The sequence below is a fragment of the Vicia villosa genome, linkage group LG3 (assembly GCF_029867415.1).
Source record: "Vicia villosa cultivar HV-30 ecotype Madison, WI linkage group LG3, Vvil1.0, whole genome shotgun sequence".
Classification (NCBI taxonomy): Eukaryota; Viridiplantae; Streptophyta; class Magnoliopsida; order Fabales; family Fabaceae; genus Vicia; species Vicia villosa.
In genome coordinates this window covers 24504102-24524451 of record NC_081182.1, presented here as the reverse complement: position 1 = coordinate 24524451, position 20350 = coordinate 24504102, and the positions used below count along the sequence as shown (strand labels likewise).

The 20350-nt window shown below is 32.7% G+C and overlaps 2 protein-coding genes across 2 annotated transcripts; one reads left to right on the top strand and one right to left on the bottom strand.

Annotated features, from left to right (window-relative positions):
• The first annotated feature begins 7968 nt into the window (after window positions 1–7968).
• Window positions 7969–8749, top strand: LOC131655173 (dirigent protein 15-like). The gene has a single exon (XM_058925071.1). The coding sequence runs from the start codon at window positions 7998–8000 to the stop codon at window positions 8571–8573; it is 576 nt and encodes a 191-aa protein (XP_058781054.1). The 5' UTR covers window positions 7969–7997; the 3' UTR covers window positions 8574–8749.
• Window positions 8750–15041: 6292 nt separating this feature from the next.
• Window positions 15042–19919, bottom strand: LOC131660686 (uncharacterized protein At1g32220, chloroplastic-like). The gene is made up of 10 exons (XM_058929973.1): window positions 19695–19919; window positions 19426–19549; window positions 19235–19323; window positions 19058–19113; window positions 18910–18965; window positions 17764–17857; window positions 16691–16770; window positions 15977–16019; window positions 15578–15669; window positions 15042–15408 (listed from the first exon to the last, which is right to left on the bottom strand). The coding sequence occupies exons 1-10, from the start codon at window positions 19751–19753 to the stop codon at window positions 15229–15231; spliced, it is 873 nt and encodes a 290-aa protein (XP_058785956.1). The 5' UTR covers window positions 19754–19919; the 3' UTR covers window positions 15042–15228.
• Window positions 19920–20350: the final 431 nt, after the last annotated feature.

Below are 20350 nucleotides of genomic sequence, written 5' to 3'. Positions count from 1 at the left end.
GCACGACTTGGATTGTTGAAAGAGTTTTCATCTAGAAAATTTCTTTTTCTATTTGGTGGGGTGAAAACCCATCTCAAAACTCGAAAATGCTCTTAGCAGTAATCCCGAACGCACCCCAAATAATATATATGTTTTCGGAGATAAATTTTTAAAATAATTTAGTTTCTTTTTAATTCAAAATATATAATTAAATATATAGCATTTTAATTCAATAGTTTCTTTTTAAATGCAAATAAAATATTTATATTATTAATTGAATAATTAATTCTTATAAATTAATTACAAGATAATTAAAAAATATTTACATGATTTATAATTATTAATTATTTAAATAATAATATAAATATTGTATTTGAATTAAAAAAACTATTAAATAAAATAATATATATTTAATTATATATCTTGATTAATACAATTAATTATACAATTAATACAATTGATACACCTTGGTTTTAACTTTTTTTTTTAATAAATATTGAACTATTTTGGAAATGTATCTCCGAAAAATATCAAGACAAAATATTGAAATATTTTGGAAATACATCTCCGAAAACACCCTTTAAAAAACCAAAATGTGGTGTGCTCGGAGATGCATCTCCGAACTCTGAGGATAAAAAAGGAATTTCACTGAAGACTCCTAAGAAGGTTAATGAGTGGATAAAGAAATTCTCTTTCATTTATGTTTGAACTATCGTGAATATTATAGTTTAGGCCCACATAGAATCATTGTTCTTGGCCCAATCACTTACAAAATGTGAGATGAATGAAGATCCTAAATATGGTACAACAAGTCAAAACACACTCTCTCCATGAGGGCAATATCATTTGGAAATTTCTTTATACACCTTGTAGGGATGAAATAAACCCCTGAAAATTGCAAAATATTCTTCGGAGAAACATCTACGAATGCACCATAAAAGAGATTGTTTGAAAGATTCGTCTGCGAAAGCACCCTTAATGCGTGCGAAAGGTGTTTCAGAAATACATCTCTGAAACCCTGGACAGGGATATTTTTTAAATCATCAAAGTTTTTATACATAAATAGATTAAAACGATGATAAAAACGCAAACGAAAAATGATAAGAAATAAAAAAATTATAATAAACACAATATATTATTCTGGAATAATAAAAAATAATTTATAAATTGTTCTAGAATAAATTAAAGTATATCCAACTGCGTATGTCTAATCCTCACCCCTTGGTCCCTCCTCTGCTTCCTGTATCCCACCGTACTCGCTGCCTCCCTAACCATCCTCTCTATGATGGCCACCGTCTCAGGACCGCCCCTCTCAATGATACCTAAGTTCAAAGCTTCCTGCCCAATCAATTGTATCCGCTGGCTGTTGGTGCGGTAAAGTGGCAAGCAACAAAAATTTTGGAAATATTTATCCGGGAAATTATCGTGTCCACAGAGATTAGTGTTATTGAATTATCGTTCGACAGTTTCCGAAGTTACGAGTTTGGATTGAATTTGTTAAGGATAAAAACGGAAAAGTAAATATTAACACAAAAAGAATTCATTCTTTAGAGAGAAGAAATTTATCAAGCATGCATTTAAACTTCCCCCTTTGTGGTTGTCGATGGGAAGAGTGACTACTAAAATTCTAGATGCTTACAAAGACAAAACGCCTCGGGAAGTCACCCTGGTTTTCAAAGAAAGGGCCAAACAAAGGAAAATATTGGCATAGAATAATAATCCCTGATCCCGGATAATAAATCTAGAGGTATGAATTACAACAAAAATTGGGAAGAACAACCGGTAAGAGGATTTCCAAAACCGATGATCGGTCCAAAATTGAAATACCTTTAAGAATTCTCAATCGCCAAGATGAGTTGCAAGGGGGCAACCATTAGAAACTTCATAACCTCCACCTCGAACTTAATGAGGGACAACCTTAAGTTTCCCCAGGTGAATAGACACTCATATATAGAACATCCCTCAAAAGTGTTGCATATCTTCTTACTTGATTCCAAAGGAAGAATCAACCAGTTGGAAGGGCAACTGACTATGATTTGAGTCGCGCTTACGGTCGTCTGTTCACTTAAATAAAAGGGGTTCCCAATAACTTTGAGTCCACCCACCTGTATTTTTTTGCATTGGCTAGCTCCACTAACGTGAATCCTTTCAAAGGTATCTCATCAGGCTTAAAGATCCCAAGGATTGAGCCAACTTACACCATCTGGGTGAGTTTCTCGTGTTATATGATCCTTAATTTCAGCATCACTCAGCTCCCAAACATAAGCATTTTGGTAGGTCTTGATACAAAATTTGGCATCCTTTCTATTCAAAATGGAAACATCCATCTCTAAAGTCAGGAATGCATGAGAAACTGAAGCTCCAGCAAATACAAGTAGGGGTGGCAAAACGGGTCGTGGCCCGTCGGGCCGGTCCGCGCACCCGCCTAAAAATAGAGGGTTGGGTTGACATTTTAGGCCCACCGTACGGCATAGCCCTCCCCGCCAAAACCCGCCGCCCGCCATAGCTCGCCCCGTCAAAGCCCGCCGCCCGCCAAAACTAGCCGCTCTGTCAAAATCCGCTATTTTTTAAGTTAATTCTACTAATTCTAATTCTTGATGGTTTTATTTTATACATTTATTTGTCAATATATACAATATTTTTAAGTAAAATTTGTTAAAAAAAAAATGCTTTATAAAAAATTGTTCTAAAATCTATGTGAAAAATATAATTAAAATGTAAAAAAATCTATTAAAAACATGAAAAAAATAAAAATAAAAAAATAGGCGAGCAAGCCCGCCACCTTGGCGGGGCGGGCTAAGTTTTTATGCCCATTTCAATTTGCAGGCTTGCCCGCCCCGCTCTTTTTTTTAGCGGGCATATGATGGGGTGGGGCAGGACGCCCGCTTTGCCACCCCTAAATACAAGTATCAGTATAGAAACTGATGAAATATGAACTAAGCCATGAGAATTTGGATTAGAGAACGCTTCTACCCTAAACTAAAGGAGGAGAATCACTACACCCTGAATTGTTTTACAAACTTATGGGGTGATCATTCGGGTTGGTCATGGTAAAGTAAATGTTGAAAGTATGAAACAATTTTAGGATAAAGAGAGGTTCCTGGAAAGAGTAGAGTATGACGAAGAAGGTGAATATAAACGCAGAACAAAAAATTTGCTCAGGGAGAGCGAGCGCTCAAAGGAAACTCTCCTAGGTAAAGAAAGAATCACTCTCGCAAATGGTAACTGGCTCTTAATAATGGTGAAAGATTTCCCAAAAGTAAAAAAGGCCTTATTTGTAGAGGAAGGCTAGTAACAAAACAGACTATTAGAAATGAGAAGTTGTAAATTAACTCATAGAATTTGCCTAGGAAATGCAAACAAAGTCAAGTGCACTCAAATGCATGCCATAGGGTGAAGCGTCATACGATGACCTTCTAACCAAAAGTCACACGTTTGAAAAAGCCAATGAAACGTTTCAATGATGGGAGAGCATTTAATGTGCCTTCTCCCATTACTTTGGTAATTATTCCACAACCCATATGGTTCTCCTTACGATCGGATATAACCTTTCAAGGTCAACCAAGACTTTAAATACTTCCCAATCAATAGTCGCCCCACAAATCTTAAGGGAAACTATTCCAGACCAACCGAAGGTTCAATATGACCATTATGGTCCATATATAGGCTTAATATAATATTTCAATCATACACAAGCCCAATCAATATTATCCAATTTATCTAGCCACCACAAGTGAGATTTAAGGTACATTTTCTTGGTCTCTACTTTTCCCTCATCTTGGACCCTAACTGACTTGGGCATTGGAGTGTTAACCTTGCAGGTACACCTTGCACAATCTTACCACATATCAACACTACGAATTCCAGGGTCCTACATCATCAATCATCATTAAATTTTGTTCCATTGTGAAACATGTGTGTATGTGAGAGAGAGTGAGAGAGAGAGAGAGTGTGATAAACATGAAGTGTGTCTGTGTGTGTGAGTGTATATGCGTGTGTATGTGTGTGTGTGTCCAAAGAGCTAGGTTAAAAGGATGTTTTTCATACATCCTTTAAAAAAATTACCTCGCTTGGGATATTTTCGATAACATATACAATGAACTCACTCGGACAAAAAATATATATAACACAAAAAGGCCATATTTTATCCATATTGCAATTCGGTGTTTAATAAATTTGTTTTGCAAGCCTTCGAAAAATCAGAGAGAAAGAAGCTTTTCAAACAAAATCAGAAAAATGAAACAATTAACAAAGAAGGAAATCACTTTCATAAAACGAACTATCGAAGAAAAATTTTGAATCTAAGGAGAAATTTTGAACCTCCCATGTATACAAGGGCTTACCTTCCTCATAGTGAGAATAAAGGTTACACACATCATTCAAATGTACCAATGTTGAAACTATGGTTTAATGGAGATAAGCATTTTCAAAGTAGGCAATCATTGAATGCAGGTCATTCCTAGATAATGAGTCAACACTTCCATGGAAGTACTTTGAATTCTAACAAGCATAAACCCAACTGATTTCATCAAAGCAATTTGATGCCTTCTATTTTCAAGCATCCAAATTGGAACAAAGAAGGCTTATCTAGAACTCAACTTTGAAGGACATAATTTCCTTGTGTACTAGAGTTATGATTGCAATATCAAGCCAATGAATTTCTCCATCAAACATAGGGGTGACGACAAAATAATTTATCAAAATGAAATCGAAAAGTACATTGAAAATGTCACCAATGTTGGGAATTAGAAGGTGGTAAAATATGAAGAAGATGAAGAATCTTCTAAAATTTTGAAAATGGTTTCTCTAACGACTTACAAGATGTATATGGAGTTAATGGTATATCATTTCCACCAATGGAATATGCTGACAAAGTTTTTGGGTTCGAAGAGTTATAAAACACTTTAAAATATTACTACTAGAAGAGAGCTCGTGCATGATAGCAAATGTTCCTAGGGGAATATATAAACTACGAGGAATTATTATTTTCTTACCACCCCAATGATGATATGTGAAATCACCTAAATCCTTTGTTCATTCAAATTGTAGCTGATGATATGGAGTAGAGATCCACTCCATTTCCTAAAAAGAAATGGAGGGTCCATTACTATAGTTTTACGTGTATATTACACGCATTTCTAAAATATGAGACATATATTTATTATTTATTTAACTTTATGCACCTAAAACTATAGTAATGGACCTCCATTTCTGTTTAGGAAATGGAGTGGATCTCTACTCGATGATATGAAGGTAAGCAAAGTCTTGGTAGAAGATTTCGCAATTGTGAATTTAATACTGGAATCAGTTCTATAAAGGCTCATAAAATAGAGAAATATTTGTCTCCTTATAACATGTTTATCATTTATTTTAATGGAAAATTTCACAGTTGAAGGGTGTTATTGCACTAAATTTAAGGGTCCAATCAATATCTCGTATAAATATATTCATCGTAGCACCTTAAAAAAACTATAAATTACTATTGGGACGTGAATGCATTCATGTTGTAGGTTTCATCCCTCTATTTTTCACAAAATATTTATCATGTGGGACAATTTGGGAAATATGTAATACCCACTACAACGAAAATGAGTTCAACAACAACAAAAAACGGTGGTCTAAGTTAAGAAAACCGTAGCCAAAAGTTTTAGGGGACAGTTTTTTAGACGTGGAATATACGATTGTTGCCTATTCCCACTGAGCACAGTTTTTTCACTATATCCACAACCACAAAAGCGTCACCTAAAATATGTGAACAGGCTACGCTTTGTGATACACAATTTAGGCTACAGTTTATTTTAGTCATAGTTGTAGATTGTCGCCTCTTATTAAACTACGTTTTAAAACGTTGCTCAAGGCCGCAGTTAATTTTCAACCACAGTGTAAAAGCGTCGCTCCATTATATTACAAAATAAAATACAAAGAAAAAATCTATTGTATAATCGAGATGCTTCCCTCTTTGGGTTTTTAATACTCTAAAGTTTAATCACTGTGTACATCTTGTGCCATTGTGCTGATATTTTTAATCAAGAAAGATATCCCTTGAATGCTAATGAATCGAAATAATATTTTGATCATTGATATACAAGGAATAGTACAAGTAATTTTATATTCAAGAATAAATTTAAAATTTTGAATTCTCAGGCTAGTGTTACAATAGCTGGTGTTTTAAACCAATACATATTACATTTCATAAGACATTTTAAAAGCGAATTGGAGTATTGGACCAAGGTAAAATGTTAAATAAAATCATTTATGTACCTAGAAGCACATGACCAGTATTCAGGTTAGAAAATGCAAGAAACCTAAATGTTAAGAAAGTGTTTGGAGATATTGTTCCTTTAATAATATAAACCTTCAAGTAATGGGAGAAATGCTGTAATATGGATGAAAAGAATGTCAAAATCACCTTGATACTCCAAGTTAGTTGGTTCTGAAGTGCACATTACTATTATATATATATATATATATATATATATATATATATATATATATATATATATATATATATATATATATATATATATATATATATATATATATATATATATATATATATATATATATATATATATATATATATATCACAATTGGAATATGGATTTTACCATGGTTAATGGTCTGTGATAACGAAGAGTGTAATAGAAAGTGCGCTATTTTCTACTACGGACTATTGGTCGTGATAAAAAACAAGTTAGCATGCAAGTTTTCACCACGGTTAAAATGCTCAACCGTGGTGAAAAGTGGAAAGGTCGTGTATTCGTTACCAGCAACGCCATTTTAGTTTTTTAAATGACATATATTTATAGTACATCATTACATCAAATTCTTAGAAATTATAACAAACAATATATTATGGGTAAAGAATAAAAAACATTTAGTTATTAGTTTTCTCATATGTCTAATTTATGATCATAACGAATAGCATGCAAATCATCTTATCAAATTCTTCGTATGAAATAGGCATTACACAAATCATCTATATCAAATTCTTCGTAAGAAATAGGCATATCTGTATCAAATTCTTCGTGTGAAATAGACATATGTATTGCGAAATAAAGAGTCTCATATGAAGTAGCTATAAAGAACCTCCTAAAAAGAAAAGTTTGAAACTTGAAATTGATGGTGTGCCTCCTCCAATGAAGAATTCATGTTGCGGCATGTTGAAGATCTTTGCAAAAAATAAAATTTGAATCTCTAGATTTTATTTTTGAGGACACACCCTTGGGTTTCTAGAATGATTGGTCCGATGAAGTAAGTAAACTAGAGAGCAAAGATCCACTTGGGAAAATGAACACAATAAAAAAATGTGAGAAACCTAAACCTACTGGTATCAATTCTTTACTTTATCAAGACATAATAAAAAATTAAAATAAAAAAAAAAAAAAACGATAGTGAATATCGTTCGGGAATATAAGGATTGCTTTGTATAGGAATATTACAAGGAAATGTTAGATTAAGAATAAGCTTAATATTTTGGTATAAAATAAAACCAATATAATCAATTACTTTTTTAATAAGAATAAATTACTTTAAGCAATTCTTATAAAAAAATTTACTAGATAAATCAAATAAATTTCTACAAAAGGAAAAGTGGTGTGAATTGGATCTTCGCATTCATTGAGTTACTAATTCGATTTGTATACTCTTAAATACATAAATATATTAAAGAAGAAGAATTATATAGAATTCTTTAAATATAATTTTACTATTTTTTAATAAAAATACAATAAATATATAATTTTTTCTTATACATATGCAATTTTCTTCTATATTAAAAAAACATTTTCTCAAATAACCAAATAAATCAAATTTGTTCAAAATAAAATCAAATATAAATAATTATTTTCTTAATAAGAATATATTACTTTAAACAACATTTATAGTTAGTCAATAAAAAAAAAGTATAACATTGATGAATATATTACACAATGAATGTATCCAGATTCTTGGCACAAGAGTATAACATTATTTACCTATATAAACACAAAGAAATATTTGTATCAAACAAACAAAAAATGGAGAACAAATCAATCATCATTGTCTTAGCCCTATTTCTATGCAGCATCACAATTCCAGTGCATTCTGAATACCATTCAGAAGGAAACATAAAAGCTCTCCATCTAAAAGAGAAAGTAACCCATCTTCATTTCTACCTCTTCGACATCCTCAGTGGAAAAAACCCTAGTGCAGTACAAATCGCACAGCCCAACATCAGCCTCGGATCATCGCAATCAGCAACACCGTTCGGCCATCTCTACGCCATCGACGATCCGTTAAAAGACGGTCCAAATGAAACCTCTAACGTGATTGGAAACGCGCAGGGTCTTTATTTATCTTCGAGTAAGAGTGAGAATTTAACGCTTGTTTTGTACGTTGATTTTGGTTTTACTACAGGGAAGTTTAAGGGAAGCTCCTTGAGCCTTTTTTCGAGGAATCCTGTTACTGAACCAAAGCCTCGTGAGTTGGCTATTGTTGGTGGGAGAGGGAAGTTTAGATTGGCGAGAGGTTATGCGAAGGTTAAGACGCATTTTTTGGATTTCAAAAATGGTGATGCCATTCTTGAGTATGATGTTACTGTTCTTCATTACTAGTGAATGTGGGAGAGAATAATAATATGTTGTTATTCTGTTTTTAGTTTTGAATAAAGGGAAATTAATGTATACATTGTTTTCATGACTTGTGGTTTTCTTATGTATTTTTATTTTGTTTAGAGTGGTGATCTATTTTATTCAATGAGAAAAATGGTGATGAGTAAGTTAGATTTTGAAAAAATAAAAATAGTTTATGACCTTGGAAAAGAGTAAAGTGAAACAATTTAATTTCTATTCTATTTATATTTTATTTAATTGATGTAAGTGTAGAAAAATTAAAGGGAAAGATAGAGAATTTAAAGTAAAAGAAAAAATAAAGAAATAATTCAAATTTGGTATTAAAGAAAGTAAATTGTAAAAGTATGAAAGAAAAGAAATGTATATTAAAAATAGCATAAAGGTCTTTGATAAAAGTTAGATATATAAAAGAAAAAAGGAAAGAAAAAATAAAATTATTATTACAATCAAATTTCTATTTTTATATTAAATTAAAAAATAAAAATCATTTCTATATATTAAAAGTAAATTTGCTTTGATAGAAATTAAACATATAAAAGAAAAGGATGACTTTTTCGTTTGATTTTCTTCTATTTTTGTAATCATCATTATTTATATTAAGAATGTTATTTATAAAATAATATTATTTTAAATTTTAAATTTTAAATTGTAAAAAATTATGTGTCCTAAAAATGAAAGATTATTTGATTAGGAGTCAGATTTTTGTCACGAAAGATCAAAAATGTGTGGCAAATTGTGGCGTGGATGAAAAACATAGATTTTTTGTTTGTAACATGTAATTTTTCGGTAAGTTGTGGTCTATTATTCTTAATTAGTTATGGTACTCTACGCCATCCCAAAAAACGGTTTGGGATCTAATGTTGTCACTATATATTATATTTTATTATAATTTAAAGATTTCGTATAAAAAACTATTTAAATATTTTTTATTAGTTTTTATTTTATTTTGTCGGTCCTCCCAACTTTTTTGTCCTGGCTCCGCCACTGATTCAGTGTACGTGCTCCGAATTCCAGTAGCTTCTGATTATGTTCATATTTCATTAAAAGTGGCGTTTTCCTGAATATTTTATTTTTAATCTACAAATATGTCACTTTTCACCTCGGTTTTGTTTTCCGAGCGAGGTGGATTTGTTTCTCTGAAATATATAGCTTTAACTTTTAGCATTCAGTTTCACTTGTATAAATAACACAAATAGAACTCTAACGAAGTGCCCTTAACAACAGAGCCCTAAACAACGAGAGTCATAAACATATATCATCCTCAATACGAAGATGATATGTGTTTAGGGCTCTTGTTTCATCTTCAGATATCCAAATCATTTTCTTTCATTTCTGGTTCAGATATCCGGTACGTCAAACATCATTACTCATATTATTGTTGTTGAGATACAAAATCCTAGAGATTTTATCTTCTTGTTCTTTTTATTTAAACATATTTATGCTATAGGCTTATTGATGTTGTTATAGTTATTGTTATTGAGACTCCTTATTGAAACCTTAAATCCTAGAGGTTTAATATTGTTGTTGTTGTTTAAACAGACTTATGTTATAAGTTTATTGATGTTATTGTAGAGACTCGTTGTTGAGACCCTAAACCCTAGAGGATTAATCCTCTTGTTAATGTTTAAACAGATTTATGTAATAGATTTATTGATGATATTGTTGTAGTTTTGTTAAGAGATTGTTTTTTGAGTTGTTGTTTAATGTAAGTTGTTGTTTGTGCGTTGTTGATGTTATTGTTTTTGTTGTTTAGTTGTTCTACTATCAAAAGTTATGAAAATCAATATGTTGTAGTTTTGTTGTTATTGGTTTGACTTTTTTATATTGATATTGATATCAAGTTATGTTTTTTGGCATTCTTTGTGTAGGTCTCATCTTGTTCCGACGAGTTGATTTTATTATATATAATGTTGATTGTTTGTTTCGCTAACCCCTCTTTGATCATATAACTTATTAAATTGCTTTTGGAAATAATCATATAAAAAGTTATGTTGTATTTTAAACTTATCTTACACTGATGAATAGTTTTTTTAGCATTATGCAACTCATCATTTATCTCATGTACTTTTATCCGTTAAAATTTCTCCAACACTTCTAGTTTTCGTTCAACTTTCTTCTATATTTGTTCTTTTTTTAAAGCATCAAATATTATACTTTCGATAATGAATTAGTAGGAAAGGAAGTGTTGACTAAAGAACTTGAAACATTGAAGAGATTTTAACCATAAAAGAGCGTGGGATGAATGATGAGTTACATGATACTAGAAAATCATTCATTAATGTAATTTGTTGTTTAAATACAACCCAATTGTTCATATAATTATTTTCCTAACCAAATTTGAGAAGTTATATTTTCATTAGGGTTTAGTGAAATCAACAATCCATATTAGATTTAATAAACTCAATCGTGTTTTACCCATCGATTTTATGTTAAAACTGAGGTGAAATGTGTTATAATCGTTGGTGGAATGTTAAAACCGAGCGGAAAGGTATTTTCTCCATTTAAAAATTCCAAAAAAGATCTCCCTGGGGATCGAGCCCATGACCTTTACTCGCCAACTGTGTTAAAATCGAGAGGTAAAGTGGCGCACTTTTCATGATGCTCTTCATTACATCGCTTGTGAAACAGAGGTAGGACTTATTTTTCAATCGAGGTAAAAGGCGTTTTTTGTTGTATTGTTAAAAGGTGTGATTCTAAAAATTTGTCTCGCCCTGCAAAAATGTGCAAGCAAAACAAACATGTCCGGCAAACCAGGCTCGTTTTTCCACCCTTATGTGTGAGTTTGCTTAAATCAGGTTTATTTGGTGGATTATTTATTTGTTCAGTGGGATGTTGTCTTGTCGATTTGGGATAAGGTGTTTATGTGGGCGTAGATAATTTTACCTCTTCCTTATTCGATCCAAGGGGTCCTAGAGGTTTTTCTTGGGTTAGGTCAGGGTAAGATGTTTCAAATAAGCATGCTTTCGATTTATCATTCAGTAGTTTAGATTATTTAGAAATTGTGTAATAAAATTATTTTTTATCAAGAGAGTTTGTCTGTTAATCACTCAATGTATTTGATTTTTGATTTCACTAGGAAGTGGGTCATTTCTCATACTACGATTTATGCTCTCTCATTGAGTAAATGGAAGTTGGACCATCTCGGGTGTCATTGAGTTTAGTGGTGTATTGGATGACCAAGTGCCCCCCTCTATTTTACTGCAGGTGGTCGAGTTAACCTCCTTTGGGATTTCACTTTCAGGTGGTGTGCTGCTTTTTGACCTCGAGTAGGCTTGCTTTTTCTTTTGGGTTGGTGTTGATTGTGGTTCTTTCTATTCTCCGACCTTTGTTTTTTCCATATTTGTTGTTTTTTAAGCATTGTTTGTGCTTCTGTTGTATCGTGTACCCTTTACCTTTCTTTATTATTAATATATTGATCTGCTTTGTTATTAAAAAAATTATCTTAGTAGTAGTATCCACACGCACTAGTTTATATTTACTAAAAATATAAAGTATTAAAAGTTTGCATATTTATTGTGCAAAATTAGACTAATATATATTATAAAAGTTAGTGCATACTAGTTGGAACTATTCAGTTTCTGTTGGCTAGAAAGTTGTCCTAAAATAGAAAATAAAATTCTTAAAGGGGTGGTAAAGTTTGGAATGAAATTATTTTTGTCAATCTTGATTTTTAAATTGACTTCCTAAGAGAAGTATGAGTTATTTTGACTCAAGACATTGATCTTGTTAATGTGCTTTTGGTGGATGAGAGGTGGTGGCTGGTTGAAAGATATTGAGGATCTTTGGTCACTACTTAGGATTAAATATTTTCAATAAGTTCAGAGGTCTAAAGTTAAGTGGTTTGAAAAGGGTGGTGTTAACTCTGGTTTCTTTCATGCTTCTGAGAAGAGTATAAATAAGAGAAATGTAGTTATAACTTTTAAGGATGCAGATAGTTGGATTAATGGGTTTGTTGAGATCTGCCAAGAGGTCGTTGATTTTTTTCTCTAATCAATTTAAGAAACTTCTGGTAGATCGCCTCTTTTAGATGGGGTTAGATTTCTATCTCTGTCCCCTGGGGATAGTGTATCTCTTACACCTCATTTTCTTCTTCTAAGTTAGATAACATGGTTGCCTCTTATCATGGGAATAAGAGTCCAGAGCTAAACAAGTTTAATTTACTTTTTCTAAAGAGGTTTTGGCTTCTTTTTAGGAAAGATTTATGGTTATTAATCAGTCTCACCAATTTTCTTTCCTCCTCATTGCTTCACGTCCTATTTTCTCAGTCTAATTCCTAAGGTGAACTCTCCCTCCAAGTTGGGAGATTTTCGACCTATTTCCTTAATGAGATTCCTCTATAAGATGGTTGTTAAAGTCGTGGTAGATAGACTTGTTGAGGTTACGAACACCCTTATCTTCCTAAACCAATCATTCTTCCCTAAAGGTATATTGCTTATGGATAAGGTAGTGGTTGTCAATTAGCTTGTGAATCTGGATAAGAACACCAAAACGTTATGCCTCTTTTTTTAGGTGGAATTTGAAAAAAAGTATTATTCACTTAGTTGAAATTTTGTAGATTATATGTTTATCAGGTTTGGGATTAATGCTAAGTTGAGATCCTGCGTGCGTGCTTGTGTTTTCTTTTAAAATCAACATCCAAAGGAGTTTGTTTAATAAGGCTTAAGTGGTTTGTTTTTCAGGTTGTGGGTCTAGGGCTCTTTTATAGGTTTCGTGTGGTTTATCAATTAAGACTGTTTTTGGGGTTTTGAGCTTGTCTCAGATCTTCGAGTTAATTTTTCAAAGAGTAATCTCATTAGTGTGAATGTGGATCCTGATCTAATAGATTTCTAGTAGGTTAAGCTCACGAAGACATCAGTGTGTTAGCCTCGGGGGCCGAGTAATTTTACTCAACTCATTTCTTATCCAATAACTTCATACCTCCTTTCATGAAAATTCCTATCAAGTTTTGAAAGAAGATTGTTAGAAACCAAAGAAGGTTCCTCTAGAGAGAGTTCAAAGATGATTCTAAGAATGTCTGGATCAAGTGGATTAATGTTTGTAAGTCTAAGAATACAGAGAGCCTAAGAATCTAGGATCTCCACTTAGTCAATGTGGTTATTTTGGCTAAGTGGAAAGGGCCTAAAAATTTCAGATCTCCACTTAGTCAATCTGATCATTTTGGCTGGCTAAGTGGAGATAGAGGCTTATTTCGGAGGCTACTAGCCTCTAGTGTAATATTTTATACGAATCTGGAATCTCCACTTAGACAATGTGGCCATTTTAACTAAATGGAAAGGGCCTGAGAATCTAAGATCTCCACTTAGTCAAACCGGTCATTTTGGTTGACTAAGTGGAGATAGAGGCTTATTTTATGGGCTATTGGCCTTAGTGTAACATTTTAAATCTCCACTTAGACAATGTGGCCATTTTAACTAAATGGAAAGGGCCTGAGAATCTAAGATCTCCACTTAGTCAAACCGGTCATTTTGGTTGACTAAGTGGAGATAGAGGCTTATTTTATGGGCTATTGGCCTTAGTGTAACATTTTAAATCTCCACTTAGACAATGTGGCCATTTTAACTAAATGGAAAGGGCCTGAGAATCTAAGATCTCCACTTAGTCAAACCGGTCATTTTGGTTGAGTAAGTGGAGATAGAGGCTTATTTTATGGGCTATTGGCCTTAGTGTAACATTTTATATGCCAGATACAGCCCTTAGTTTTTTTTTTAACAAGAAGTTGCAGCTCTAGTAGACGTAGATGTTGAAGAAGGAACATTGCGGGCTATTGGCCTCTAGTGTAACATTTTATATGCCAAATACAGCCCTTAGTTTTTTTTTCTTCACAAGAAGTTGCAAGCTATAGTAGACCTAGATGTTGAAGAAGGAACATAGCGGGAATCATGAAGGGGGCACGAGCGGTTATTTAATTATTATTTTTCAAACACTCTAGTATACAAAAACGATCAATCTTGTCTAAGATAAAGAATGCATAAACATGTTTTCCTTCAATAATATAAAGAATGCATAAACATGTATTCCTTCATATTATTGAAGCTCTTGGATAGTATGATGAGTATTTTTCGACTATTATTGAAGCTCTTGGATAATATGATGAGTATTTTTCGACTGAGCATTGATGCAACTGGTATAATGCACGATTGTTATTCATATGTTGACATGAAACATGTGGTGATAGTATGGATAACATAAGAATTTGTAAAACCACGACTTTAAAGTGCATTGATAAATTTAGAAGATCTGTGGTTGAGGTGTTTGGAGAACAATACTTACGGTGACACCAGGCACCGAAGGCATTGAACGCTTAGTACATATAGCAGTCTAGCAGAGGCATGTGGTTTCACTTCGAACCAAGGTTTACACAACCATATGAATGTAACCTGCATAACTGGTGAAACTAGTTGAAAGCAATTGTATTCATCGACTCCAATTGTGGTTAATTACATCAAACAATAAAATCCATCAAAAAGAATTTGACATAAATATTGTGGAAATGTGAAGGAATGATCTGTGGTTACATGCATGCACTTTCAGACATTATTCTCTCAGAAATATTCTCAGTTTAACTATCATAGAACGGGTATTTCGTATATAAATTTTCTCCTGTCAGATTTTACCAGAAAACCAAATAAAGCTAATTCTACTTTGATTTATTCTGACTGTAACGTTGGATTCCATAGACATCTATGACCCCAGGCGGAAAAACAGGATCAATAGCAGCTCTAACAGCAACTTTAGCCACCGCAGTAACATTGACAGGAGGTGTCAATAGAGGCCCAACAAGTGGGATCTGGGTCAATGCTCTGGTATGTTGAAAAACCTACATCATACAAATAAATTGCAGTCAATAACAAATGACAGGAAAAACCTTGCACTTCAGCCTTTGAAATTGGCTTGGTGATGTCAATTCATCAATGGAGAAAAATTATTATTACATCTGGACTGAAAAATAAATGTATATGTCATACTGAAGAAACACACTGAATTACCATCTCCATCGGTGATCCAACTATGCCAAGAGGTATCTTCATACTCCCAACATTTCGAGTCCCATAAATAAACCCTGGCCTCAGAATTATTCCTGAAAAGGGAATGCAATAGTCCTAGAATTAAGTAACACAATACCCCACACCATGAACTATCAGTTATTGGATTTCTGTAAGATGGAAGATAAAAACTCTTTCATATAATATGAAACATTTTTGCAAAAGTTCACATGGAGAAAATATGGTAACAATGAACAGTGTGTTAACTATAATCAAATAGGATATTAGTTAACAAATAACAAGCCAAAATATAAAACATAAACCCAACTTCTGAAGTCTCGTGGTTTCAGTTTAGAACTCCCTATTAGCAATGTCAAGAAAAGTAGGAGACTGAATACATACCTCCATATGGAAATCTAGTCAAAAGCTCTGTTTCAGCCGCTCTCTACATCAATTAAAGTACAATATTTATTTCTTGAAATTAAAATGAAAAATATATCGACATCATGTGTACTTCAATTATTACAGCCTAGAGAGAAATTAAGAATATTAAACTAAAGATTAGGAAGCAACTTGTATATATAATTCCAGAAAAAAGAGTATAGTAAAAAGATTAGCATCAACGACAACAAAAAAGAAAAGGGTCAGCCACAGAAATATGCATTCTTCTCTTCAAATGATCATACAAATACAATGACTTGTGCAGATGTCACAATTCTTTAGTTGATAGTATAGTCAATAAATAAAGCAGACAACTTTTTGCTCTATCATAAGCTGTAAATGTTAAATGACTTATAACCAAGAATAGTCAAACAAACATTAATTTTTTTGATGAATCAACAAAACCTTACAATATTGTTAAACTTCAGATTCAAAAGCAAGGACCTGCATTAAAAAATTTCAGCATTTTGCATAAAGTTTTACTATAAAACTTCCTGCCATTTTCTTTTAACAAATCAGCAAAACCTTTCAACAATTTTAAGACTTTAAATTCAGAGACAAGGATCTGCCATAGGAAAAATTCAGCACTTTGCACTAAGTTTTACTAAAACATTTCCTGGCAAATGATAATTAGTTGCACAAAATATCGCTACTATAAAGAGTTGAAAATATTACCTTTCCTTCATAATACCCCTGCAGCAAGTAATTTACAACACCAAAGTCGGCAGCAGAGATATAGACAAATCTTTTAATACCTGTAAGACCAATAGCAAATATTCCAACAATCAGTAATAGGACTCTAGAAGAATCAAAAACTAATGCTCCAAGGTTGGCATTGCTAAGAAATTCTTATATGTAACATGGCGGACAATTGTAGCAGCCACCTAAGAAATTTTCTCCGTCGTCCCACATTGACAATACCCTCTCTCTTTACCCCATTACTCTTTTTACTCTATCAATATTTTTACATAATTTATAATTTATTTCTTAAAATTGGTAAACTCTAATAGTTTCATTTCCTTGTGTCAATCATTACTGGTAAGAGATATGGCTGTCTTAGTTCAGGAACACAAAGCACTGAGTTATATTTTTTTCTTTTCATTCTAAAATTATTCAAATAATATGTTCCATATTTGTATTTCTATTGTTAAAACTACCTCATGCATGTATCTAGAAAAAGGTGGGGCTAGAAATCTCTCTTAGACAAGATGGACTTTGAGATTGTTGCGGCTGCTAGCTCTCACAATGGAATAGTGACATGTGTAAGGAGATATGGTGTTGATATATCGATTCTGGTACATAATAATCCAAAGAATAAATAGGCCCTTCTTCTATTTATGATTTGGCAACCATATTGCTGAGTTCTTATAGAATTTTGGAGTATAGATATTAAATGAATAAATAATAGTTACATAGATGTGTTGATGCTGAATCATTAATATTGGTCTCCAAGACTAAGATAACAGAGAACTTACAGTACAATACTGCTAGGTATCAAGGTTTTCTTATAAAACCTCAAGGTTAATATTAACACACACATTTCAACATTTTCAATCTTTAAAGGGGTTTATATACAAAGGTATTTTTTCAATTTTTTTTAAGCCAATAACATCTGTTGGGAAAGTCCTGACTGTTGTTTTTGTTAGCATGAATGATAGATGAGCACATATACTTCCCCTGCCCCAAAGAATAAGGTAGAAACTGAAACAGTAAATTGCAAATAAGAAATGTGCAAATTCATTATTTACCTTCATCTGAAGCTGCTCTAATTGCATTGATGTTAGCAGTCCCATTAATTTTGTACATGGTTGCGTTGGAGCCAAAACCACCAACACATGAGATCTTATAAAAGAAACACAGTCAGCTCAAAGGACTAGTCATTTACAATATCAAAAATAAACATTTAAACATACTTCTGTATCCTACAGAAACAAAATTTGGATATATTAGATCAGTTAGTGGTCCGTGCTTACTGCAATTTTTCTATCAACCCAAAATCATCTCCCATTCAATCACAAACTTTTGCGCCTATTTTCCATTTCATTATGGTAGCATCTTCTTTTAGCTCTTAATCTTCCTCCCCTCACCTAGACTTTCAACCAAATTTGATCATCATTTTCGTCAACTTTAACCAATTCACTAGTGTAAGAGGCCAGGCTTCAACAAGCCTTATATACTGTTGCAGTGACCTATTTACATCTCAACCAATCCTACTCCCACCGTATGAATTATAAGCAAATCCAGTGTTGTCGATAGCGGACGGCGGTCCATGGCAGAGAGCCAAAATCCCGCCATACCGGCAATGGCGGCCCATATTTACCATTGCGGCGAGCCCAAAAACCGCCATGTATATCCGCCATAGCGGCCATGGCGGGGCAATTTGATAACACTGAGCAAATCTTAACAACAACTCTCCTATTTAATGATTCTATCTCTAAAAGTCCCGACATTTTATTTAACTTTTTATATTTTCAATGACCCAATCATAAGTCATGAATGGTAATTTTGGCAATACACTTATTGTTTTTAGTATTCCATAGATTAAATGTGATCAACTACCTTTCTTATCATGCTTTTTTTAATCAATTATTTGTTATAATTTATTCCGAAGGGAGTGTGTTATAATACCATTATAACAATTGAATATCCTATCACCCAAAAGAACATAATAAAACAGTAAACCTGCTACCTTGATGCACTACAATGAACTATATTGTTGTAGAAAACTTAAACAAAGCACGGGGAATCCTCAACTAAATTGTTGGTTAAACCAAACGCAACAACTTGTATTTGCAAAGGAAACATAAAAGAAGCAAATATCACTCTGGCTAAAAGCTACCTATTTAGTTGCCAAATATATACTGGGCAAATTAACAAGATAAGGGGAGACTTACAACAGTAGTGACCCCATTCAGAGCCTCTTTCAATGACTCGGGGGAAAGGAGATTCCCTAATTATGAGAAGACAATTTAAATATATTAGAGAATTGAGTTCCACAAAGATATTTTCTGCAACGAAATGCAAGAGAAAAAAAAAACAAACCTTTATACCATATGACATTGCTAGCCCATGAGTCGTGAACGGATGACCTGCCAGACCTGGAAGTAAAAGAGAAAGAACGGCAAGGAGGATAAATTACATGAATAAAATGCTAAATAATTAAGAATTACAAAACATAGAGCATGATGGAGTAATCACAAATATAAAAAAGCATCATACCTACTAATACTCGCAACAGGCACACCGCGATTTAAGGCTTCTCTACAGACATGAGATCCAACAAAACCATTGCCTCCCAACACAAGCAACTTCAAAAACACCCAAAACATACATAATTTCTATATTAGTAAAGACATATACACACAGAAACCAACCAATAAAATCCAAATATGAGCACAACTGTAAGCTACCTTCTCTGTTGGGGGTTGAGGTGGTGGCACATTTACAGTCCCAGCTTCATCAACTTTAAACGGCTCATCAATCTTCGTAGAGTCCGTAGACAAATTTCTCCCGTTAATCGACACAGCAAATGCACTTCAAGGTAACAAAATTGAACACACGAATCAATGAATAAGAATGGAATGTAAACCCTAACCTAACCCTAGCAATGAGATATCGAATCGATCACAGAACAGAAAAAAAACTGTCATATTGATTTAGAAAAGGTTGAAAAACTTACTTGAGTTTGGAAATGGAGGAAGGAGAGGAATGGATCAAGCGCGAGATAATTGTCTTCATTGGATGATTGGATCGAATTCAGATTTTTCTCTGTTGTGTTTCGTGATTTTGTTAACGAATCTTTCAGAATCAAATTCTCGGTGTTGAGTATGTAAGTTTGGGCAAGGAAGAGGAAAAGCATACACATGGCGACAATACTTGCTTACACCTCATTCACCATATGTGGCTTCATTCCAACCTCAACCTTTTTTATTACTCTCAGTTAAGACATTTCTAATAAGTGTTGTGACATTTAAAATTTGATTTTAAAAAAATTAATAACATGTTTCACCATGATAAAAATACAAAATTTGGTACTCCCTCCGTTTTTTATTATAAGTCGTTTTAGACTTTTTACACAGATTAAGAAAAATAATAATTGTTGTATGAAAATAAGAAATTATGAAGGTTTTTATAAAATTATCTTTCATTAATGATATGTGGAAGATAAATTTATATAATTGAAAGGAGAGAGAATAATAAATATTTAAGGATATAATAGGAAAAATAGCATTAACTATTCATTGGAATTGTAAAGTGACATATATTAAAATACAAATTTTTTTCCAAAACGACTTATAATAAAAAACGGAGGGAGTATTTTTTTAATGTGTTTCA